The 26,657-nt window shown below is 29.1% G+C and overlaps 1 protein-coding gene across 6 annotated transcripts in view; it reads left to right on the top strand.

The window, feature by feature from the left end:
• ERR (estrogen-related receptor) overlaps positions 1-26,657 on the top strand; it is a 280,760-nt gene that overhangs the window by 171,416 nt on the left and 82,687 nt on the right. For 3 of the 6 annotated variants that reach the window (XM_075366808.1, XM_075366810.1, XM_075366813.1), the window contains one exon: positions 5,280-5,483. The exons of the other annotated variants lie outside the window; for them this stretch is intronic. In XM_075366808.1, coding sequence (XP_075222923.1) covers positions 5,448-5,483 — 36 coding nt within the window. In that variant the 5' untranslated portion in view covers positions 5,280-5,447. The remainder of the gene's footprint in view (positions 1-5,279; positions 5,484-26,657) is intronic. 6 annotated transcript variants of the gene reach the window in all.

The raw sequence follows: 26,657 nt of genomic DNA, 5'->3' as shown, positions 1-26,657 counted from the left end.
TATTTAATTTTAAACAATTTTTTAACTCCGGAATTTTAAAAAAATTACAGGCAAAAAGAAATAAATTACAAAAGGGAAACTGTTTTAACCCATTCATTACAATATTAAAAAAAAAAACCGTAACTAGATACCATCTTTTAGCAATGTTTTATATTTGGTAGGTTGAAAATTATTTACAGTTTTCTTATGATTTAATATTTTTTATATTTTCTTTATCGGTAGTTGTTACCTCGATACCGTTTCTACCTCGAAACAATTATCTATACTGTATATTCATTTGTGATGTTAAAATAAGATTTGAAGAGATCATATTACTTTGCCTCCCATTTTTCTGAGAAAGTGTCGTTTCGTTGCTGATTATTACGTATTCATTATCTGAACTACTAGTATGCCAATCGTTAAATTATAAATAGTATTCCTTTTTCCTTTTCCATGAAGTACTGGCAATATGGAGACAGTATAATTAATTATTCCTCTAGAAATTATTGGTGTTACAGTTGTGTAAGCTTTTAACTTGTATTTCTTTTTTCTTTGTTATTAGTTTAATAAATTTTATTTTGATATACTGTCTTTTCAATAATTGAACAACGTACATTAGGAAAATGAAAAATACAAAATACTGTTTTTACGTTAAATTGTAATTGTATACGAAATAATGTTAATAATTATTAACGTCATGCTTCTAAATTGTGTACTAAGCATCTAAAATTATGTTGGAATAAAAATTGTTAAAAAAAAAACCAGTCAAGTTCAAGGTTGGTGATATGACGTCATTCATACTCATGTTTAATTGTTTTTATCTAATTTACCTTATAAATATAAGAAAAAAAAAGATAAAAATATATATTAATATGAACGCCTAATAAATATGAATCTAAATAATTTAACCGCAAAATATTTTTGATTAATTAAGCAACAGTAAATATTTTATTTTATTAGTTTCATTAACACGTTAGTAGATAAATGTAGAGCTAAATAATAATTCCCTTCTTTATTTTAACACGTTTGTACTATTATTAACACCTGAAGTGAATTGTACTGTGTAGTAACAAAACTATTGACTCTCTGTAAATAAACATATAATTTATATAAAATTATATATATATATTTCCCGGGAAGAGTGTTTATTTTCGAGATCTCTTTTGAATTCAATAAAATCCCAAACATTGTATAAGTGTCTTTTTCTTTTACGATGTGTGTGTGTTTATAAATACGTTTTAATGTACTGGAAAAAATTATCTGTATTACACGCTAACTCTAATTAACATATGATTTTACTGATAATATATTATATCCTCATGAACACTCGATTATTTATTGATGAAAAGGAGTCAAAAGGTGCCTTTAACTTTAAATAAAGGTTACCAAAAGTGTTAGTGTAAAACATTTATGTTTTACTATAAAAAATAATTAATTTTCATTTCTTTTTTCTTTTAAACGAAAGTTTAAACATTTTTTAGTCTAAGAATATTTCACAAAGGCTGGATATTTTTTGGTTGTTTATATGAGTAATAACAAATTAATTTCTACGGATACCTCAAGTTCGTATACAATAAGAAATCATTTATTGTTTTGTAATACGCTATATTAATTTCTTTAGACAGTTGATGTTTATATATATATATATATATATGTAATACATAACTAGCGCTGATGACAAGAAAAATATAATTTTTACATGTAATTTTATACGCTTATTTCTCCACCACAAAGAACTTCAAACAAAAGCGAACGTTAAAAATTAAAAATAAATATTCTGAAAAATATAATATCAAAAATGAATGAATGTGTCAAAGATAATTCAGAGATTAAAATTAAAAACCGTTTAGATCATCCGACTTCCCAACAACCATCACGCTTATTTCGGTAATTATTATTATGCTACAGATTACCCAGGGCTATCTTCTTTAAGCAAGATAAAGAGTATCAAACCTTTTCTAACAGCAGATAAAAATTAGGTGTAATTGAAAAATGAATCAAGAAAAAAGCTATGGAAAAGAAGTCCCACGCTTCCTTTGCACCTACATTTAAATTTAGGTTAATTTACTATATTTAATTTATAGAAACTGATGGATGATACGGTCTTCAAAAAATATACCAATTCTGAAAAAAAAGAGAGAGATACAAGAGAATATAAGAGTAGCTTGACAAAACTTTGATTCTTTAAAATCTCATTCCTAAAAGTTGAAAATGTTCCCTTTTACATTACGAAGTAGGAAACGAACGATAAGCTATTTTCTAATCAGGTTGAAATTTTATGAATATTGTAAAAAAAAAAAATTATAATAAAACCGAACAGCTGTTAATGCTTAAAAGTTACAGTTTTCCCTAAAATCTGTTTTGTCTTATTACTAATAAATTTATTTTCTTCATTAATAGTATGAATTTCGTAATTCATTTAATCAATATTTTTTCATTTTAATATGAGGTTTCAATAAACCCAGGTAATGTTTCAGACTGTTCTTAATCTCCGATATATTACTAATTAATCAAAACTAATTTTATATTTCATTATTAGCAACCTCGTCGCGGCTTCGCCCGCGCTGTATCACAATTTCTGAACAGAACATAAATTCCAAGATCCTTCTGGGCAGTGGCAAATATTTTCAAAAAAACATTCAATTCATTTCTTTCCATCGAATGTTTTTTAACTTTATAAAAAAAAACATACAAAAACATTTGCCCTTTACCAAGAGAATCAACTTGGACATCACGCTTGGCATTTACTTGTTATCTTCTTAGGTATATCAAAATAATTAAAATTATCGTACCAATTCAATCTAATGTGTTATGTGACTTCACCGCATCAGTAAATCATTCATCAAAATATTTATCCATACCTGATACAACCTTAGCACATTTTTACTACATGGACATTCATTTTATTTGTGGCTTTTTAACTTGCATTTAAAACAAGAAATTGCCTAATCTTTCACAAGAAAGTAGTTTCTTATTACGATTAGCCCTTTCTATAATGAAATGATTTCCCTTTCGGTAATTACATGAACAAGCATCATCGTTCTTGGGTTGGGAATCGACGTTGAATTTAGATAACATAGCTGTGGCTCCAACTGGTTCCTCCCGTCCTTTTTACTTCAATTTGTAGTTTAACAGTTTTTTTTTTCAATTTAGACCATGTCTTATCTTCTCTCAACAAGTCTATGTGATGTAAACGTGGTCGTTCAATTCTTGAGGCAGTTTTTTTTTGTCAAAGCGTTGCACACATATCACCCTCACACGAGAGGTGAATCAAAAAATAAGTTACACCCTTGCCGTATTCTTGAACTGAAGGGGATATATTAATATCTTGTGGTGACAGCATTGATTATGTTGTCTTCACGCTTCCCCAGCAGCAATTCTGTACGACATTCAGTACGTGTGTAGTGTTGTCAATATGGCGTGTTCTCTAGAGGTTTCGTTCAGCATAGAGATTCTGAACGAAGTAGTCCGATTTTTGTGGGAAAAAAGTTACAGTTGTTTTGAAATTCATCGCCAAACTGTTGAGGTATACGGTTAGAATGCAATTTCACGTCGCACGATCACAAAATGGTGCCAAATGATCGCCATTTATTTGGAATTTGTAACTATTTATTTGCCATTTTATTTTGGAATTTGTAACTTAGCAAATCCACACATTTTTCTCCGACTATGTGTCATAGATTTATTTATTTCAACCATTATTCTTCTGCAGTTATGCAGTTAGTTACCTTTAAAAGAGGTTTTGTGTCTTAAGGAAGAATAATTCTTTAATTAGTCTTGCCATTTGCTTTGTTCCGTTCATCCAGTTTCTTCTAACAATCAACTTTTCCGTGATTCACAGAGGTCCATTAAAATTTAAAACAAATTTATCACATTCCAAATACGTCTGAAAAGTAATACGCAAGGTCACGTAATATTCTTCAACTAAGTTTTTCAGTTTTGTTTTCTGCGACATTATTGAAATAAAATAGTCCATAAATGACCTACTGGAGTAGAAAAAAAGCGTATATTTATTTTGGCCTGGTAATTCTTTGATATAATAAGCTGTAAGTATCATTCAGAACTGTAATTATGAGTTGTATACCTTGTAGGTATAACTCATAACAACATATAGGCAACTTGCTTGTATTCGTAAAGGCAGCTACAAATCAAAATCAATAAAGCTGTATTAGTATTTGAACGCGTGCAGAATATCATGCAAACCGAACAATTAGTTAATGAAACCTGTTTGCGATTATGTTGGAACAAGCAACCGTAGACGTTTTATATCACACATGCACTTACAGAAGAGATTTTTCCAGTTACAAAATGGTTAAAATTAAACAAGGAGAGCGCGTGTGATGGATGACGAGAACTAGGAAATACGAAAAAATAAAGTGAGTGTAGAATATACCATTAATATTCGCGATCTCAGTGTTCTCCTATTTGCGAAATTTGTAACAGATATAGTATTTACCGTTTTAGAAAGTTTGATATTAGATTGACGGATTGCCTTTTATTAAAACTGGTTAAAATTTCCAACACGATAATACTTGTCCCAAAAATAGAATTTATTTTGTAATGTTAAAATTTTGGTCTAAAGTAATAAAATTAAATAATAAATTACATTAGAAAAATGAAGGATCCGGAAATAGAATTTAAAAAATCCATCTTCTTTTTCCTCTTTCTCTTTTTGTTTATTTGTTAGCTTTTATTTTTTGTACAAAATAGTTTTTATTTTTTTATTTTTAAAGTCCATTTTTGTGATTCTTTACAACATTAATAGTAATAATAGCTTAGATAAAAAAAAAAAATGGTATATATCTATATTGAAATTATTATTTGAATTTAAAATATTGACTGTGCTATTTGCGGTCGCTATCTTATAACCATCATATGGCTTATAAACGTAAACACCTGACAAATCTTGTTTAATTTTTTTCCTTATGCAATCCAGTTTCGTAGTCGTGGATATAAACAAACATCTTTAAAAAAAACCCGCTAATGTTTCAATTAATTTTAATTATTAAGTCGGTATGTATTAACTATAGTAAGTTGAATACATCATCCCGTATATCAACATGTTCTTAATTCTGATGTTTACGGATTGCACGTAGTGACTCCTTGTCACAATGTAAAGGTACGTTTGGCAAGTTCCCTAATCTTTAATGCCATACAGATTTAATTTTTGAACGTGAATGGACTGGTGAACACACCAAAGATTTTTATTATTATTATTACTATTTATCTTAAATTGTTGGTTAGTTATTACCTATTTTTCATTATACCTTAATTAATTATGATTTTTTTTTGTCTTTCAGGTAAGAAATTAACCTGCCTATGTACAACGTTATCATTGTTAAAGATTCATAATCGCATTCAAGATAATAAATGGTATTAGTATCCGTTGGTCATAGGTTCTTCTTAAAGAGCGCCAGCCGGTGGTTAATTCATTGATAAGGCCTTGAGAAACAAACATTTTGGAGCTTATGATCATCTGGTTGAATTCGTACCTTCTTGTGCAGGTCTTTATTTTTTTATTATTAAGTATTATTTTTTCTTTCTTGAGTATACTATACTATTTGATAATTAAACATTCAATTCTTGCTATTTTGTACGTCGAACCTGTTGAGTTTGCTAAATACAAGATATGATGATTTAGAAAAGTTTCATCTAAAGTATTTTAATTTAAAAGAAATCAAATTATTTTTCCAGAGCTCAATTTTTAATTTTGATGAGCAGTTTGTATTTTATTTACTTGTGGTTTTAATTATTCGATATTAAAATTAGTTGAATTTCCGTTACTGAGCTAACCGAAAAATATCCGATTTTTTTTATTGAACTTCGTTTTTACTAGCGATCACAAATATTGTGATCGCGAAACGTTTCGGTTTTCAGATTTCAACGGAAATATCCATTTTGACCATCCCTGAATCCATTTTGACTAATTTCGGCGTGACATCTGTACGTACGTTTGTATCTCTTATAACTCAAAAACGATTACCCGTAGAATGTTGATATTTTGGATTTAGGACTGTTGTGCGCTTTACCTTTTTTTTGATTGCAATCGACTGGACCAAAAGTGTCCAAAGAAGCCCAAAATTCAACAAATTTGGATTTCTGAACTTTTTCTGAACTGCAATAATAGGCCTCATGAGAGATTTTCAACGATATAGTTAAATAAAGTTATAGCCAAATAAAACTTTAATTAATGAAATATTTGGCTCGTACAAGGGGATGGCACATCGATTCAAATCTGACTTTATCTCTTTTTTTTTAAATTTAAATAAATTGATTTATTAATAATTATTAATTTCTGATTATTATTTAAATTATTAAGTTATTATTTAAATAAAATTACGTACTTTTCATTAAAAAAAAATATGTCTATATGTAATTTAATAGGCGTTAAGGAAGTCATGTGGTAACATCAGATTTTTTAATTTTGATTAACCATTTATGAATAGGAAATTTGTTAAAATATGATATCTTATATTTGAGGAAACCATTTTTTTTTTGCATGAAACCGTTCTTTTGATATAATAACGTAAGGTTCAACAAAAAAAATTTCTTTATGATTTTATTGATTAAGCCTACGCTTGCTAATAAATATAATATGAACTAATGATGCAATAATTTTTGTTATAAGCACTTGACGTAGATCTAAATTTGGTAAATAATTCGAAGTCGTTGGTGAAATGAATAGTTATTTGTATTCATCAGATTTCATACACCGAATTGTAAGTATGGTATAATATTTCATAATTTTTAAACGCGTAAAATTATAATTAATGCCGTAAAAAACGGTAGTTTTTGGCAAGAAAAGAGTTATCTCGGTGATATAATCAATGAAAATTTGCGTTTCTTGTATTCATTGTCAATTCTATTTGAAATATAAGATGAACTAGTCTTGTATTATTTGTGAAGTTATGTGAACGACAAAATAAAATACACGTGCACCACGTATTTATATTATCCCATCCTAGCAAGCTGTTTCGTTATGGTAAAAGCGTTAAAAATTAGGATTCTCTTGTCAGTCAACTTCACGGCCTTCATTGTTCAATATTTTCAATGTTGAATTGTGGAATAGAACGCACGCCCCCCCCCCCCTGAACAAAACGTATCGGATGGTCGTTGTGGATGTTTGTTGGATATATATACATAGCTTATGTATTTAATTCGAAACACTTTAATACTTAAAGGTCTTTTTTCAGTTTGGTCATTAACAAATACAGCTGAATAATAAGCACACTTCCTGTAAAATCTATACATTATATACTTCTCAATAGTGTATTTTGTGTAGCGTATGTTTAGTATACGTTGAAGGTATACATATGTAGTATTTATACATCCGGCCTGACCATGCAAGCATTTTTTTTTTTTTATTCAATGTCAGGTGGATTTGATTGATTCTTTTTTTGTGTAGTTTTCATTCGTTCAGTTTTATATCCGTTTTTATTTATTGATTATAGTTAAATTAATTATATTCTAAATAATATCAGTTTATTGTGTAAGTTATTCAAATTCAATGTGTACACCTTTTGTAGCTCGGCAGACGTCTAGACAATAGTCTGGACTTTATTGGTTGGGAATTTAAAGTCGTGTGAACCAAAGAAAAATTCGAGATTTAGATGATTTAAAATAGAGAATTATTGAAGCTGTTGGTCTAATAACGCCACAGATGCTCCTAAACACTAGACAAGAGTTAGATTGTTGTCTAGACGTCTGCCTAGCTAAACTCAAGTGTTTAGGAGCATCTGCGGTATTGTTAGACCAACAGTTTCAACAATTCTGTATTTTAAATCATCCAAATCTCGAACTTTTCTTTGGTCCACACAACTTTAAATTCCCAACCAATAAAGTCCAGAGGACTGATATCTGGACATATAGGTGGACACAAAACAACGATAATATCGCGATGAAAGTGTAGTGGAGCTCCATCTTGTTAAAAATGAAGCCTGCAAGAATCTGAGCAACAGAAAAGTTTTTAAACATATGTCCTATCATAGTGGGCTCCATGAAAGAAAGAAAAACTGACTGAAGACGCCATTTTTGTGCAATTCTAAGTTGACGTTGACTTTTGGTGTGTCCCTTTCATTTTCGATTATTGTTTGGGGTTTTCAGTACCTTGTATATTTGTGTCTGTTAACTTTCCCGCACGTACGAAAAACGTATGTAAGGTTACCTCATCACTAAATAACCTATGAAAATAAGTAGGATTGTTTTTGACACTTTGCATTACCTTTGCAGCAAACTGATAATCGTAGGCGACGATAATTTGGATTAATGTGATCGAGTTGTGAATTGTACGCTCGCATTCGGCTTATGAACAATGTCGTGAACAGTGCAACGAGGAATTTGCAATTCGTAACTAGCCTGTCTAATTGACTTTCCAGGACTGGTAGTGAATGCATTGTATGCACGATCCGCAGTCTCATCGCTAACTGAAACTTTTAGATGACTTCCAGTTTGTGAAACCAAGCTTCCGGTCTCTCTTAAAGTCTTATATCGCTGACGAATAGACTTGGATGTAAGAGGATCGATATTCCATTTAGTTTGTACACGCCGTTAAACACGCGTAACTCGTTGAAACTCCGCAAACTGCGTATTCCGCTGACCTTAGAATATACAGAACAATTCTTTGGAGATATTTCCTGTCGAGTGAGCCTACGTTTAAAAGATTTGACAACTGGTTTTCTAAATATAGGCCATTATTTTTTTTATATCTTTAGTCCGGACAGTCTGTATACTGTCGGATTGTTCTTATTCACTGTTATATTTGTACGTTAAAAACATAGGGCTTTACCCAGCTCGTATAGATTATTTTTATTATTGGTACCCGGTGATGAATAAATTTTTGGCGTGAAGTTCCTATTGCAACATTTGCCTCATCTTTTCGTGCTCTCTCTCTCTCTTCTCTCTTCTCTCCTGTTTTTAATCATCTTCTTTCTTTTATCAATTCGTTTGTACAGCAAACATGCTGTAACCGTACATTTTTAACGCCACGTCTGTTATGACATTTTATTAAGAAAATAATAGCTCTACCCTCCAATGTTTTTTATTTTCCCCACGACGAACTTCGTGAACCTATGAGATATTTTGACGGCTGTAGTTTAATTATGTTTTGTCAAACATAATTAAAAAGGTTTATCCATATATTAAAAAAAATATATGATTAGCATAACAATAATTAAAGTTAAACAGATGATCAAATTGTTGCTTTGGAACAAATCTTCACGTAAAAAATAACAGACTGACTGTCGAATATGAGCGTTCGAGGAGAGTGTTTTACCCTAATTTGACTGAGGTTACTGGATATCCCGTTAACGCTGGTAGAATTACTTTTACATTTCTCTACACCCCTTATCCTGCTTATTTATCATTTCAATTTGACAATGCACTACTGTAAATTAGTACCTAAATATTCAAATTCATTCAAGTTTTTGGAGAATATGAAAATCTCACTGTTCGTCGTCTTTTCTATATTGTACTATATTAAATGAATAAAAAGTTACGCCAGTTAATATATTTTTTTAATTAATACACCGCTTTACTTATAAGCATATGTAAAACTTAACCTTTTTCTCGTAGTGTAATTTAGGAGATTTATTACTTTTCAAAACACATTTACATCTTAATGTCATATTCCATTGCTAAAATATGCCTCTTTTGGTCCCATCCCCAACTGTTTTTCCGGTTTTCTCGATGGTTGAATCCCATGTTATTGTGGCAACTACCTAATTAAAAATTTGAGACTTCACATTTAGGTTAAAAAAATTTTGTATATAAAATTAGAACTATGTCGGAAATCGTTGTTGAGTAAGTCTTAAGAAAATTTGTAAATGTTTTTACTTATATATATATATATATATATATATATATATATATATATATACACACACACACACATTTATTTTTTAAATGTATGTAATTAAAATGTTTGGTATTCATGTGTAAATTAGTTGAGTTCTATCTTATATCACCTTCCATATTTGCTAATTTTTTCTAATTTAAATTATTAACTTATACAAATGTTATCAAATTCTTAGTTATTTATTATTTTTTACTATTTTTTGGAAAAGGCATTTCCATTTAATATATGTTGTGGATCATCCAAAATTTAAGCAATCGGTTTTTTTTTAGAAGTAATAAATTTTTATATTGTATTAAAGGTTAGTTTTACTGATTTTTCTGAAAAATTGGACGGGACATTCTACATAATGTATTCATTTCTACCAGTTATTTATTATTTCTGTAGGTTTCATATCGAAAGCATGATTTATGCATTAAGGTAAAGTATGGGAATAAAATCCTTTTAATTAATTTTTTAGACTTCGTTTATTTCTAGCTACCAGTTAAAGCCATTTTAATGGGCAATTAAAGAAAAACCTTTCTTCGGTTAGGTTGTTGTGCACGGAAAAATTAAAAAAGTAGTTTTTTTTTACTAAAATTTTCGTAGTGACTTTAATTTATAAAAGCCAGCCGGTTAGAAATATTTTTATTTATTTTTTCCCCTACGTATACATCTTGTCCTCTGTGATTAACTGAAATTGAGGAACGACGTGGTGCTAGTATGTAAAAATGTATCAAAGGTAGAGAAGTAAGATACAAAAAAATTATTTGTCTTTTGAAATTATGATTTTCTATAAAGCTAATGTTTACATACACATTAGTGGTAGTATAAGTGTCTTTTAATTAAAATATGTAGAGCGTAGAAACATAAGTTGCTTAAAATATAGTCTGATAGTGTTATTTAAGGAAAATTTGTTATTTTAATAAATACACTGACATTTATAGTATATGAAGCGGTTAAAAATTTGTATGGTAACAATGTAGATGAAAATTACTTAGGTGCTTAGTGAATTAACTTTAAATCAAGGAAGAATTTTGTGAAAGCCACGTGTAAATAGGATTCAGCTTGATTATCAAACGGTGAAAATTTCTTAAAAGTACTAAGAAATAAAATCAAGATCCAAATAATTTTTCAGAAAAGATCTAAAAATCAGTTTTGGGTCAATTATATTGGGTTATTTAAAAAAAATCTTATAAAAACTAAATATTCCAAAAAAAGGATCGGATATAATTTACATAAAAAAAAGATTATTCAGGTAAAACAGAATGAGGATATCTACAATAATTTTGTGATAAAAAGGTACATAACTTAATGTAGTTAATGATATAGTGCCCCAAAGAATTTTAATAATTTTTTTTCGGAGGATTTAATACAAAAGACCCAAGGACTTATGTATTATAATCTGTATAATTATAGGAAAAAATATGTTTTGATATTAAAAACAATTTTTTTAACATTAGGCAATTTTTTTATATTATTAGTAAATATGATGGAATTATAATAAAATACTGTGACAATTTTTTATTCACCGAGTAGCGAAACAAAATTTAATAACAATAATAATAAAAATAAAAAGAATATAAGCATGATAAAGCCGACATCATCAGCTGGCTGCCACGCAAGTTTCTGAAGGCCAAGGTTACCTCTCAACCAAAATAACTCCAATCATATAATAAAAAAAAAGCACACTTAATACTTAGTGCTATTCTGCTGCCACCTATTCTAATTATAATTAAGTTTTTCTATACTACGTTATTTTTGTTTTGTTTGTTTGAATTACATTTAAAACTAATTTTTATGAGGTACTAAAATAATTTCAAAACAATTGTTCCGGTTTACAATTAAGCTAGTTTTACGATAATTTAAATAATATTAGCATTTAAAAAAGACCGGTTTAAGTACCTAAGGAAATTACGTGGAAAAACTATTGAGAAGATAGATTTTATGTTGTTTAAGGTCTAGTACTACTAATTAAATTACATGTTTATATTTATTAGTGCTCATCGATTGATCGCAACTCATCAAAAACTCGTTAAATATTTGAGTGCAAGTCAATTTTCGTTTCGACAACCAATCTGTTCAAGATGATTTCTCCCTCGGTATCTTTTGAGAGGAAAACCGTGTCATTTGAACGATATTGGTAATATATTACTAAATGCTTAAATTTAATTTTTTTTAAACAAATTTCAAAGTGTTTTGTTAAGTTTAAGTTTGTTAAAATAATAAAACAACACCATTATTTATTTTTTAATTATAGATTGTATAAAAATAATTTTCTGAAGTGTGTAATAAATTGCTGACTGTGTATTCTATAAATAGTCCCGATTCGTGTCTTTTACATTTTTCAATCGGACCGTTGAAAAGTTATTGATGTATCACTAACGTCTTGGTTAACAGTGCCTAGACAAGCTGATCGTAATGCCTATTCATGAATACGTATTTATTTTATCAAATTAAATAACTAACCAAAGTTAGAAAACGCTTCTCCCAGTTGTGATCAGCATTTGGTGATTGTAAATATGTTAAGAGATTATTAAAAACTATTATTGCACTTGTCTATTATCGGATAATTTGCGGTCGAGCTTGAAGATACGAGTAAATTATCTCTGAAATGAACAATTAGATTTTCATGAAACAAACATAAAAATTTAACCCTGTAATTTTCAAGGTTGTTGATTGCCTTGGAATATTTTTTTTCAGAAATTTTATTAGAGGTTTGTTTTTAGTTAAGTTTTGAAGATTTTTTACTTTGCATGCTTACAACTCAGAAAATCCAAACAAATTGATTGAAGCGTTACTCGTCATGATGTTTTAATTAGATATTTTCAAAAAAAAAGACAAATGGTGTATATATATATATATATATACAATCATCAATGGAGAATATAGGTTTAAAAGCTCAGAAGAAATTTACAGAAATTTGGAAGTAATAGAAACTGCAATAAGAAAAAGAAGACTTAAAAATTTTATCGACATTTATTTACGTACTTTAAAAACAGAGAAACAAAAATTGCATGGTTTAAAGAAGTTGACAAGAATTTAAAAATATTGAATACCTCAGAAGAAATAACTGAAAATAGAAACACATTTAGAAAAGAAATAGAGGAGTCAAATTTCCAGAAAAGCCAAAAAATAAAATAGAGTAAAGAGAGAAAAGAATGAAACTATTTTGGAAAAGAAGAAAGAAATCTAAACATGTGCAACGTGATCCTTAGATGGTTCAGTCGAAGAAAAACAAAAATTAATATTAGTTGCTTTGTTACGAACTTTATGTTAAAATCTTAAATTCAGATTACGATGAGATTATTTTTTATTAAAATTAAAAAGAAAATGTTTTTACTTGATTGGATTTGGTAAGGGGGAGATTCATCGTAATCAAATTTTTAGGTCGACCAACTTTTGTATTAGAAATCTGGCAGTGTTAGCCTTCTTTTTCCGAACGGAAGAACTTGCAATCAGAACTCTTAAAAATAAACTCTTTAATCCGATTTATCCAAAAAAAAGTGTCTGAAATTTTTTTTCAAGGCAGTCAACAAATGTAAAACTGATCAGGCAATTCCCTAGATATTTGTCCGTAAAATTCGCCGTACGTGTTATTTAATCGGTGTTGGTAAATAAGTGTGGTGTTTTTGTTTTGGGGGAAACGTTTGGGTAGTTCCATTTTTATTACAGATTATCATAGTTACCGCATCATTATCGTACACATTCGTACTTGGTTTATGACTTACCATTCGATAAGTTTTATTTTTTATTCGTTATTTAATGAATTTAATTTATATTCTACTATATAAACTGAAATTTGATAACTAAAAAATCTATTTAATGTATTTTAAAAGGCCTGAATTACGGTGTCGAGCAGAGTGAGGCTTCTTAGCCTCTTTTGGACACTGAATATATTGGAGAGCGTGGAGTTACTGATTCTATAATCATATGTGAAGCAATTTTTAATTAGTAGATCAATAAAATACAGTTAATACATTTCTTAATTTAGCAGAATAATGGAGTTACTAAGATGTTATAGTAACATGCAGGTACGGAGTAACGGATATAACGGAATGTAACGAAAGGAACTGGTACCCCAAACTTTGTGAAATACTTAAAATAGAAAACAATGATGTTAATAAATAGAGAATATCCTCAACGTCGTTCTAATCAAAATGAACTCCCTGATGTTTACATATCTTCTCAAAGTATTGAGTAAACTCATTAATGATAATTTTTATAGACAAACCTTAATAAATACGTTAAAATGCCCCATTATAGATGTTCAAGACCTTTTTATGTAATGGAAGGTTTAGCCATGGTTAAAAATAATTTTACTATACAAATAATACCTAAGCACTATTTTCCTTGTATACCGGATATCATTACTGATGACTGTGGTGTGGAGAAAGTATGTACACTGAATCAAGTTTTTTTTTCCAAATCGTTTCAACTACGATATGTGAAATAAATATACAGCAAAGTTATAATAATAATAATGAGTGCTGTACTAGAGCTAACAATCGGCGCTCTTCCCAACACCTGTTATTGACGGGACATTTTATGAAATATCGTTATAAATACGTTCCACGTAATAACGAGTAACTTGAATCCAAAATTTAATTAAAAATAGGAAAACGCGTTTGACTTTAACTGCGTTACAAACGCAAAAAATACAGACGAAATGCAAAAAGGCCAAATTAAAATAAAACCTTGTTCTTCCGATCGACTAATTATTTGGTTAAAGAAATTACATTTAATTTTTACGTGTAATAATAGCCTTTGTCAGTAAATATACTCATGTTTTTATGGCATTTTAACAATAATACTTAGGCATTATATTTGACATTCTGTAAAGGGCTTGGAATCAACTTTTTTCCTTACTTGAACGTATTTTTTGTCAGTTTTATTTAAACTACTGCTGTTATTCTGATTGGTTTGATGCAGCTTTCCAAGATCCAAAAGTCGTTTTCCTCTTTCCACCGAACCTCACTAATTCCTACTTCATCTACATTTATCCTACCCATTTCTTTTTTTAAATTTTCTAACCTACCAACCTTTATTAGATTTCTAACATTCCACGCTCCGACTCGTAGAATGCTATTTTTTTTAATTTTCTTGTGACCCCTTCCTTAGCAGTTCCCACCCGGAGATGCGAACGGGGGAATAGTTTACCTCCGGAATATCTTACCAAGGAAGGCGCCTCCATCTTCGTTATATGAAAATGCAGAGAGCTACATTTTCTTGGAAAAAAAGCAGCTGCAGTTTTCCATTGGTTTCAGCTGCGCAGTTCTCAGAAGATTGAGTGATGTTGATATGACCGTTTAAGTCGTCCTGACCTACGCCCTTAAAAACTACTGAAAGAGCTGTTAGCTGTTGCCCTCTTTCAGGAATCATTCCTTAGTCTGGCTCTCAACAGATACCTCTCCGATATGGTTGTACCTTCGGTCTAGCTACTCTGTATCACTGAGCAGTCAAGCTCCCTCACCATTGGCAAGGTCTCATGATTCACAGGATATAAAAGTAATATAGGTTACATCATTTTCAAAACCTTTGTGTTTCATGATCGGTCAAAATCTGTTTAACCAGTCACATACGCGTTAATGATAAAATTGACAAAAAAAAAAAGAAATTAAGGGATATATTTATTAAGTTAACGTATTTGTCGAGTATTATTAATGGTGACAGCTGAATAATGGGAAGGAAAAATTGTTGTATCTAGTGGTAAAGTTAAGAGTAAAACTTTCCCATTAGATACATCTTTTAATATCGAAAGAAGAATTTTCTTTCACCCTTTTGCTGAGATTATTTAGCTTAATGTCTAAAAATTGTATGAATACAAATCTCGTACCATTCTAATGAACCGAATTAAAATATAGACTGGTAATTCTATATTTCGTTAGATTACTTGTGTTTTTTCTGCAGTTCTTGTATTTTTTTCGTTTATTTGAACATTTTTTACTACAGATTTTTTTTTAGATGTTTAATATTAACAATAGATGACGCATATTTTGAAGCAAACATTATAAGTAACCATTATATCACGCATTTTTTTGAAGCCTTCCCAATCTTATTTTTCATGTTATATTTTGTAACGTTAAACTAAATTGTCATCGTTATAAGTTAAGTTACATACGGATCCTTTACTTCACAATAGACAGGATATACTGTAGATAAAAAAAAATCTTTTATGTTCATAATTGTTGTAAACATAGGTTCAAAATTGGTAGTGAAACTAATTAGTGTAAATACATAAAACATACCTACTTCTACTATTGTGAGTAAATTACTTCTACCACTGTGAACAATTTTAAAATTGTGATTATTACCTTTTAAGGTAGCATTAACCTTTTAAGATTGTTTTTTTTATCGTGATGAACTACAAAAAAAAAAATAGTTTCTTATTCTTATGAGATTTGAATTTCGTTTCTATTTTTTTTTTTTTAATTTAGTTTTGTAATAAAATTATATATATTTAAAATTATTAGCTTTACAAAATGTTTTAAAATTAAATTTGCGGTAATTTCTTTAAAAAAATCAGTATACTACGTTATCATATTATATTACGTTACTATACTTATTCTACTAAAAAGAAAATAAAACTAAGGAAAAAAGAAATTTGAACTTTACGCTTCCAGGATCTCCGATGATAATCCTAGGAGGTAATAAACCATTCAGAAAGCGTTTTCATTGAAAGCGTCGAAAATCGTATCTATCTTCAATAGAGTTAATATTGTGAATATTTGACTGTTAGAATTACAGAGGCAATATTTGTAAATTGTGGAATTGTAAGTTTATTATGTTATTAGATGGAATAATTTTCTCTAATTGATTGTCTTTGTATTGTTCAATATGCTAAACGCTTTGTGCATTTTTAAGTCCTCTCAGCTAAAAAATTCTGTATTTCATTTTACGTTTACATAAAATACCCAAAGTATCATCTTAGTACCTTTATTGAATTTCTGAGGTTCCTTCGTATATTCCCCTTTTCCCGATCACTACAATTATGTTTTTAGTTAGTTTCAGCACACGCTTTAGGAATCCGTTATATTCTGTGAATCATTACCTCATAAGACTGAAAATGTTTTCTCCCCTACCTCTTCTCCCTGGTAATGTATATAGAAGTGTTTTCAAACCCTTCAATCATTGAAATTTATGAAAAATTTGTACAGTTGCTTGTCGTAATAACGGTTTAATTCGATATTCAAATATTTCTATATAACTGTATAGTCAGGAAGGAAATAAAACTGATATTTCATAAAACGCATAAAACAGATGATAAGGCTTTTTCTGAATACCTTTTTACTAACGAATTAGATGATGCGGTCTTGTAACATTTTAAAATAGTACGTTAATGGAGTAACCCAAATGTATCTAAGTAATTTTAAAGCAAACGATCCTATATGTATATAGTAATTAAATTTATTTTAAACGAATTTTGTATTATAATCATTTATATGTAATTTCTTTTACTTGAAAAATTTTATTTTCTATTTCTTTTTAATTTATAAAGATAGTTGCTCTTTAGTTTTCTTAATTAGAATAGTTATTACAGTAACTTTCCATTACTGATGGAGGCGGAGTATACTGACAGGTCACACAATAATTACAGTACAGTAGAATGGATTTCATAGAGGAACGGGTACGAGAAAAGCTAATTTTTTTGCATCAAACTGTGCCAGTCTCATTGCGGCTCTTTCCCTTGCAAAGTAACGTAGATACAAGTGTTATTAGTCAGGAATACTTTCTCTGTAACTATTAATATTCTTTAATGATTTAGTTTGTGTGACTGACAGCGAAGGTGTTATCTTTAGAGCTGAATACCACTTGGCATTTGTGCGTATTCACCATGCCGATACAACATTATATTGTGCTCATTAAGTTAATGAAATAAAGGCCCAGTTTATTAGGCGAATGGGAAAACCGTTTTTTATTCACTTTACCAAAAAAGCCTGTTTGTTGTTGGATTTTTTAATACTTTGCAGTGACCCAAGCCACGTATTGACGCGAGTGATTTGTGGCTCGTCTACAACCATTAGGTTATGGTTATGACATAAAAAATTACATAGGAATAATTCTATATAACCAGTTGCATTATTTTATGATGCTTATATTGCAAAGATTAAAAAGGACTGTCTTATCTTAATTTTCCACTAAATTTTTATCATAAATTTCTTCATGATCTTAAGATAAAATTGAGTCAATATTTATTGTTTTCCAGCTTCTATATTAAGATAAATATTTAAGAAAGCTGCACAAAAACAAAATCCTTACGTTTGTAACACAGTTTTCTGTGTTTTTCGCTTGCTTAATTTTTTTTCCATTTTGTTTTTGTGTAAGAGTTTTTCCTGTGATCCTACGTTTTATGATCATCAGTAAACTTTCTCTGTTTAAAGGTGCAGAGTTTTACTCGGTTATAGATTTATTTATTTTCTGTTTAGTATCAATATTGAGAAACCAATTGAAATCTGAACCGATTTTGCCTGTAAAAACTATGTACATCTCTTCAAATTGTTGAATTTTTCAAATTTTATAAGTCACTCTGGAAGTTTTTTTTAATCCTTTACGTTTAGAGAATTTTATTTTTGTTTGGATGACGATTGTGTGTCATTGATGTCATGAAAGTATTATGAGCAAGTATGGTAACAATGCAGTACTTATAAATTGTATCGGTGTCGTAAATCCGTTGTAACAAATGAATAAATAAATATTATACCAAATAGTAGAAAGTTTTTCGTTTATTTTATTTATTTTTTAAAAATTAATTCTAATTGTTCAACGATCGTATAAATTAATAATTAAATAAAATAATTATTTAATTAATTAATTTTAAGTAACGTACTATTTTTTGCTGCCGGTGTTATTCTTCGTAATAATCAACATAGTAAGTTTTGTGGATAATATTAATCAATGAGAACGTACGAACGTATATTGTAAGCTAGCTCACTATATTTGGTGTCCTTGATCTTGTTATGCAATACTGTAGTGATTATTGCTTTTCATGATGTCTGTTCCCTTCCATTTTAAACAAATTAACCGCGTCGTCCCTGTTTTTCAGATTAGCATTAAGTTTCATCATAGTCTAATTAAAGTAATACGTAACTTGAAGGTATTATTAAATCAATGAAAAATATGCACGATGAATTTAAATTCATGCTTTTATTACATCTTACATTAGGCGTACTACTTTTCTAATGTAATCCGGGGTCATACACGACCCTGTTTATGTACTTAAGTTGCTAGTTAAAATATTACTTAATATATATATTAAGGTCTATTAGTCCAGGCGGGGTATCTGTTTTAAAATGGAGGGGGGCTATATTTGTTTTTTTTTCTATATTATCGCTAATTTTTGCTTTAATACCTCTGGAATATCATCAGAAATGATTATTTCGTTATGCGCGAGTTGAAAAGGGTGTACTAAAATTTTTATTAAACAAAATCTAAAAAAAAATCACCAAAATATCCATTTTTTCTCCTAGATAACTTTATAACTATCCATTTTAGAGAAAAGATTGAAACAAAAAAGTTTTGTTATTAAATTTTACACTCGGTTGCACATCGAGAAATACGTTATTATTGATGCAAAAATAGCAATAACTGTAAAAAAAAAATAAAAATAAAAAACAAGATTTTTGGGAAACAATCATGGTGGGAAAAAAGTTTCAATTCATTAATTATCTCCGGAAATATTACCGATCAAAGTTGACCGCTGTTTACAACGAAACTAAGTGAGGTAAGGCTGTTTTTTCGACGAATACCTTCATCTTTCAAAGTACTTTCCGGGTGTAAATTTTCCACTCCTGCGCTCATGTGCAACCTAGATAAAATGTCGATTGAAAATACTCGGGCCGCACGAAAAATGCACGGGCGGTGTTGGTAGGAGTAGCTAAATGCTCGGCCGCTTCGGCCTACTCAGACTTGAATTCACATGTTTAAAATAGCGACGCACTTTCAAAATGCACTTATATCCCAACTTCTAGTGAACAAATTTCCGTGTTTTTTCTTTTTTTTCTGTTTTGAAAAGAAACTGCTTTCTGAGTTTTAAGCTATGCTTTTTAAAATTAATTTAGATAAAAATTCCTGAAGATACTCAATTTGTTTAAAGTAAAAAATAAATTGCAACTGTGTTTGAAAAATTTCTAGGCTTCTCTATTAACGATTTAAATTTTTCAAAATGCATTTGAAAGTTTGAGTACTCTTTTATACATGATTAAGTTTTCAAGTATCTAGAGACTTTATTTCAGGCTCTACATAATTTGGAAAGGTATTTTTTTTTTAAATCTGAATTGCAAAATTAGTATTTTTTTTTTAAATCTGAATTGCAAAATTATTGCGCAAAAACTGGTCAGACCGACTTTGTTGAATTTTGGCATGTTGCTTTACCATATCGAAAAGTTGTTTGAGGCAAAATCTGAAGGTGCTAAGGTACTCGAAAAAAATTCCCCAAAATCTTTTTTTTCCTTTTTTTGAGAATTATTGCTATTTTACATCAATAATTAGCTATTTTTCGATTTGTAACTAATGATATGGTGTGTAAAATTTAATAAAAAAACTTTTTCTTTCTTAGTACTTTTTCTAGAATGAACAGTTTTCGATTTATCTATAGAAACAGGAGGAAAAAAGGATATTTTGCGATTTTTATTACGTATTGTTAAATAAAAATTTAAGCACACCTCTTTCAACTGGCGCAAACCGAAATAATCATTTCTGATGATATTCCGAAGGCTTTAAAGCAAAAATTACCGATCTTATAGATACATGCAGTCCAACCCAAAACAGATACCTCCTGAAGTATATTGAAAATGTTATTTTTACTGTGGTGTTCTAATTTTTAAGGCCTGGGGGGTATGTTTATCAATATGTATTTTTCTCTTTAGCCTTACATCTGGATAGTTTATTAATGAACTTGTTTGTATCATTGTTATTATTGAATCAACCTTTTTTATAAAAAGAAACCATCAGGATTTTTTTTATTTTGAACGTTTTATTTAAATTAAACTGTAAACGTCCTGGCATTATATTTTGTAATATTAACTTCAATTTTTCTTTTTATAACAATATGTTATGAATAGAGTTAATATTTTACAATATTCTTCAACCGATCCCGCATAGGATTGAATTTTGTTTTTGAATATATTAAATAATTGGAATGCAACTTATAAAATGGAGGTAGAAAATAAGAATGTTCACTTTTGTTGACAAAATTTAGTTAAGAAAAGTGAAGCAAAGTACTACGTAGTACATTAATGTTATCATTGCAGTTCTTAGTATTTGTTGTATAGAGTATATCGAAGGAAGGAAGGAAGAAGCGAATATGCATTACAAGCTGGATCTGTCTGTACGCTACGCTGGATGGCCTTCGTATAATCCCACCTGCAGTTTGCTGAGTCAAGTTCAAGGTCGTCAAACACTTCCTCCTATAGCTTGTCGTCCCCCCTTCCCATCTTCCCGTACTTTGCCGTATCGTTGCACCACTATTCTTCTCCGTTCTGTATAGTCAGGCTCTTTCATGTTCTACCAATAATATTACTGTATTTCGTCGACATCTGCATACTAATTAAGATATCGTGTATTTTCACTTCCTTTCGTGTAACTGGGACAGCCTTGACATTCTTATTTAATATGTTTTTTTTTTTTAGCCCATCGTATTAATATTGTTAAAATAGAACTTTTATTATTTATTGAGATGGTTTTATTTTGAGATTAAAGTTTGGTTTACAAGAAATGTTAGTCCATTAAAAAAATTATCTTTTTTGTTATTAAGATAATAAAGTACATCTTTTTTTCACGAATTGTGCAGATAGTGCTGAACAATGTGTGAAATGGTTTATCTGTTTGTATATGAAATACAAGAAAAAATCCATTGAAAAAAAAAATATTCCAAATTATTCTTTTTTTTATCTTCTTTAAGAAGGAATATTGTGTTATGACATCTGTTCGTATTTCAGTGTGAAACTGTAACATTGATTGCGTCAAGTCTTTTTTTACTTCCTTGTACAAAGTAAAGGAAGCATTGTGATCGCGAAAAATTTCTGTTTTCAGATTTACGGAAATATCCATTTTGACCATCCCTGAATCGATTTTTACTAGTTTCGGCGTGACGTCTGTACGTACGTATGTATGTATGTATATAGTGTACGTATGTGTCTCGCATAAGTCAAAAACTATTAGCCGTAGGATATTGAATTTTGTTTTTAGGACTGTTGTAACATCTAGTTGTGCACCTCCCATTTTGATTGCAATCGACTGAAACCAAAAAAGCCCAAAATCCAAAATAAAATTGGATTTTAGACTTAAACTACAGTAACAAGCCCTCATTGAGAGCTTTTCAACGATATAATATAAGTGGTATATTTTCATTGGTTCCAGAGTTATAGCCAAATAAAATTTTAATTAATGTAATATTTGGATTTTAGGGGGTGGCGCATCGGTTGGAATCTGACTTTTTTTAATATATTGATTTATATTAATAATAATTCAATAATAATCACAAAACAGAAAGAAATGAAAAAATATTAGAAGTTTTTAATGAATAAAATATTATTTTCTTTTAAAAATGTGAAAATGTAATTTAATAGGTTTACAAGGAAGTCATGCATTTTCCCTATCAGATTTTTTACAATAAAATTCCAATCTACTGATCTTGTATCGAATTCTTTCTCTGTAGATTTTTATTTGGTTTAGAAAATAATTTTTACATTTATTTTCAATGTAAAGCAAGTCTGTATTTCTAAATGTTAAGGCCTCACTCCTGGAACGACTTTTTTTTTTTTTTTCATAAAACTTAACATAGTTCATTTAATCTAATTTTACTCTTAAGAAGGACGGATTAAAATTTTATTAAAAATTCATGTATGAATTTAGTAATTCTAGCTTTTTGACGTTTTTAGATAATTGAACCAAACTTATTAACATTTCTTGAATTTTATTTATTCATTAATTTTTTTAATAATAAACAGAGGAGTTCAAAGGTTCAAATCCTAGTAAAGGCAGTTACTTTTATATGGATTTGAATACTAGATCTTGGATAATGGTGTTCTTTGGTGGCTGGGTATCAATTAACCACACTGGTTGACCTGAGACTGTACAAGACTACACTTCATTTATATTCATACATATCATCCTCATTCAAGTGGTACGATAAAGTAAACTGAATTGTACATTTCGGATGTGCAAATTGGATTTTTGAATAAGAATCATTGGAAAACCCTAATAATAAAATAGCAAATAATTTTGTGTAGCATTTAGTTTTCTTGTTTTTTACTTTCTTATACAAAGTAAAGGAAGTATTGTGATCACGAAAAATCTCTATTTTCAGATTTCAATGGAAATATCCATTTTGACTATCCCTGAATCCATTTTAACTAGTTTCAGCGTGACGTATGTATGTACATACTTATGTATCTCGCATAACTCTAACGATTAGCCGTAGCATGTTGAAATTTTGGATTTAGGACTGTTTTAACATCTAGTTGTGCAACCTCTCCCCTTTTGATTACAATCGACTTGACCAAAAATGTCTGAAAAAGCCCAAAATCCAAAAAAAATTTGGATTGTGGAATTTCGAACAAGCCGTCATTGAGAGCTTTTCAACTATATATGATAAGTAGTACTTATTTTCGTTGGTTCCAGAGGATCTTATAAGGGAAGGTACATTAGTTCGAATTCAATTTCATTTCCTTTCCTTTTTTTAACTTATTCTTTAAATATATTGATTTATTAATAATTATTAATCTGTTTTTGTAAAAACGTTTTACAATAAATAATTCAATAAAAAATAAAAAATCAGAAGTTATTAGTGAAATAAAATTTTATGTATTTTTAAAATGTGTATATGTAATTTAATATGCGTACAAGGAAGTCATGATGTGGTGTCCATATAAGTTTTTTTTATTTGTAGGCATCTTTAAAATGAGACAGTAGCTTGAGGTCCATCCACTCAAGCAGTCTTTTACTTTGAAACAACATCTTGGTATTGAGACGTACTGAATGAATTACAGTCTTAAAAGTAACTGAGGAGTTCTTTTAATCTTATTTAATTAATAATTCTAATTTGCTATTCTTCAAAATTATTACATGTGAAGTAATCGGTAAAATAAGACTTTCGTGGTTTTATGAACAAAACTCAACTTTTTTTATTATTGTTAAATTATTGTTACTACACGTTTAAAATCTAATTGTAGTAAATTAAAATTAAATAACCATGATGTTAAATAACTATTTTTTCTCTTTATTGTTTTCACTTGTATGTGTGTGTGTGTGTGTGTGTGTGTGTGTGTGTGTGTGTGTGTGTGTGTGTGTGTGTGTGTGTGTGTGTGTGTGTGTGTTGTGTGTGTGTGTGTGTGTGTGTGTGTGTGTGTGTGTGTGTATATATATATATTGTTTGTGTGTGTGTATATATATATATATATATATATATATATATATATATATATATATATATATATATATATATATATATATATACATATATATATTGTTTGTGTGTGTGTGTGTGTGTGTGTTATGCATGAGTGAGGTATATTTTGAAAGTGATGTAAATTTAATTTAGTAACAACTAGAGCAATAATTTATAATACGTTTTAGCCATATAAACCTGGGAAACTTTTGATAAAACGGAAAACCGGATTGATGACGTAAAACAAATCGCGTAGTTAAACAACTTAAATACTGTAGTAACTTTCAAGGTTATCCTCCTTCCGATTTGACTTTACTAGATTAAATTTTATTTACTTATTATGGACGTTTTTCTACATTTTATTAAATCTTACGAGTGTTCAAATTTTTAGTAGCAGGTGAGGTGTATGATTTTATGGACACGTATTTACTAGTTTTATTTTCTGTACTATTTACTTACTGATACTAATTAGTTATTTACTGTAATATTTATTTTCATTTTTATTTTCATATATTTAGTGTTAATTTAAAAAAAATTTGAAATGTAATTGTAGTTATAACGGTAGTGCAGTACCCTTTTAAATAAGTTAAAAAGAAAGTGGTCTTCTGATTTATTGAATTATTATTGTTAATTTGAAAAAACGTTTTTAAAAAATACAGAAATATGTTTTTTACATTACTGTAACTACTTTGGTGCAATATGGGATACATAATTACTAGTAGGCTTTTTCGTATGATGCACTTGTATATATATATGTTATTTAATACAAAGCAATGTAATTCATTTAACTTGACGTAGGTATGTGCGTTCAAGTATTATTAAATTCAGTGAATTGATTGCTATTTCTTCAATTGTTTATTGAGTAATAAATTTTATTTCTTTTTTTTGTTCTATATCCATTCATAAAATGCAAATGAGCATGTTAGTTTAGAAACATGGTAGATTCTTTATAATTTATGTGCATTATGATTATAATTGTAATATATGTAATAATTTTTTTTTAATAAGTTATTTAGCATTGCTGTTGCTGTGTTTTGGCTAGTTGGGTCGCTGCCATGATTGTAGGGGGTACCAAATTATAGTTCTACTATATAAATAATTTTTATAGAACGATATCCAATTTAAAAAAGTTAAAAAGACTTGCTACATTAATAACAGATCTATAAAAAGATCTCACAAAAAATTTAACCAGTAAAGTATTTTAAAATACTTTACTTAGTTCTTTTAATGAAATTTTCATTATAGAATTAAATATTTAATTTTTAATATAATTTAATATATTAAATATAATGTATTATATTTAATTGTAATTTAATATATTTGTTTAAGAATTCTATTTCCTACTAGAAACAGTCACCTAACTGCATATTTTGGTATCTGCTGAACCCTCATCAGTACCTGCTGATAATTCTTCATTACAGTTCAAATTATGCTTTGAAACTTATCCTAAACTCTCAATTTTCCTTTTCTCTATTTATTGTGAATTGTATGCGATTACTTAAGTAGTATGGAGATCTTCTGTATAGTTTTTGGTGCGATAGAAGGCTCATCCATAGAAACTCTGATTTGTTAGGAGGTGGTCTAGTCTGGATTAGTTGTTCAATCATTTCCATGTCACCAAAAAAAATTCCAAAACACAGTAACTGGTAAGATTCCTACATCCTTAAACATGGAACCACTTGTTCTGCCTTAAAGACATGGATTTAAACAAAAAACGACCAGGTAGGATAGATTAATAAAGGAGACAGCAGGTAGGTTTATCAGTATAAAACTGTCTGTGAAATGAGACCTACAACTTCTACTCAAAGGAGTAACTCAAGCTCCCTTTTAGAAGGAAGTGTTAATCTACTCATCTCATGTACATTTATTTTAGAGGTCAGGGTACTTTACCAGGATGGTAGCAGCACTTTACTGATCAACAATCTTACATGGATTAGTTTAAGTTTGTGCTGCAACAAATTGCTTTTTCTCCAGATATTAAATATTTTATCTAAGGTGAGGATCAGGCTTTCTGGGAAGGAATATTTTCAACTAGAGCATATATTCTCTAAATTTTGTGGTGTTTGGAAGTTCCAACTGAACTACAACCAAGTTACTACAACTTTTTTTTAAGTAAGTGAACTTCAATGACTTATTAAAAGTTTTTTACAAGATGTCTGTTTATGATGTATGGTAAGCCGTAGTCAGTGCTCTCTCTTGTTTAACTTTGTAGAAACATTATTGAAGGTTATCATTTTTTTAGTCGTATTTTTTAGACTGAAATTTTGGGCTAATTGAAAACTTCAACAATTTCATTTGGGTGACAACCAATGTTTTCATTACTTGTATGTGTGATAATAATAATAAATAATAATTGTAATGTGTGTAAACTGATCTGCCCATTACTATAATTATGGTATCAATTAATATAATACTAAAATTAATTTAAATATTAATATAATAAAGGAGGAAGCCTTTCCCTTA

The sequence above is a fragment of the Lycorma delicatula genome, chromosome 5, assembly GCF_047948215.1.
Source record: "Lycorma delicatula isolate Av1 chromosome 5, ASM4794821v1, whole genome shotgun sequence".
NCBI classification, from domain to species: Eukaryota; Metazoa; Arthropoda; class Insecta; order Hemiptera; family Fulgoridae; genus Lycorma; species Lycorma delicatula.
The sequence above is the reverse complement of the archived record's forward strand: the minus strand, read 5'-3'. Positions and strand labels throughout refer to the sequence as shown.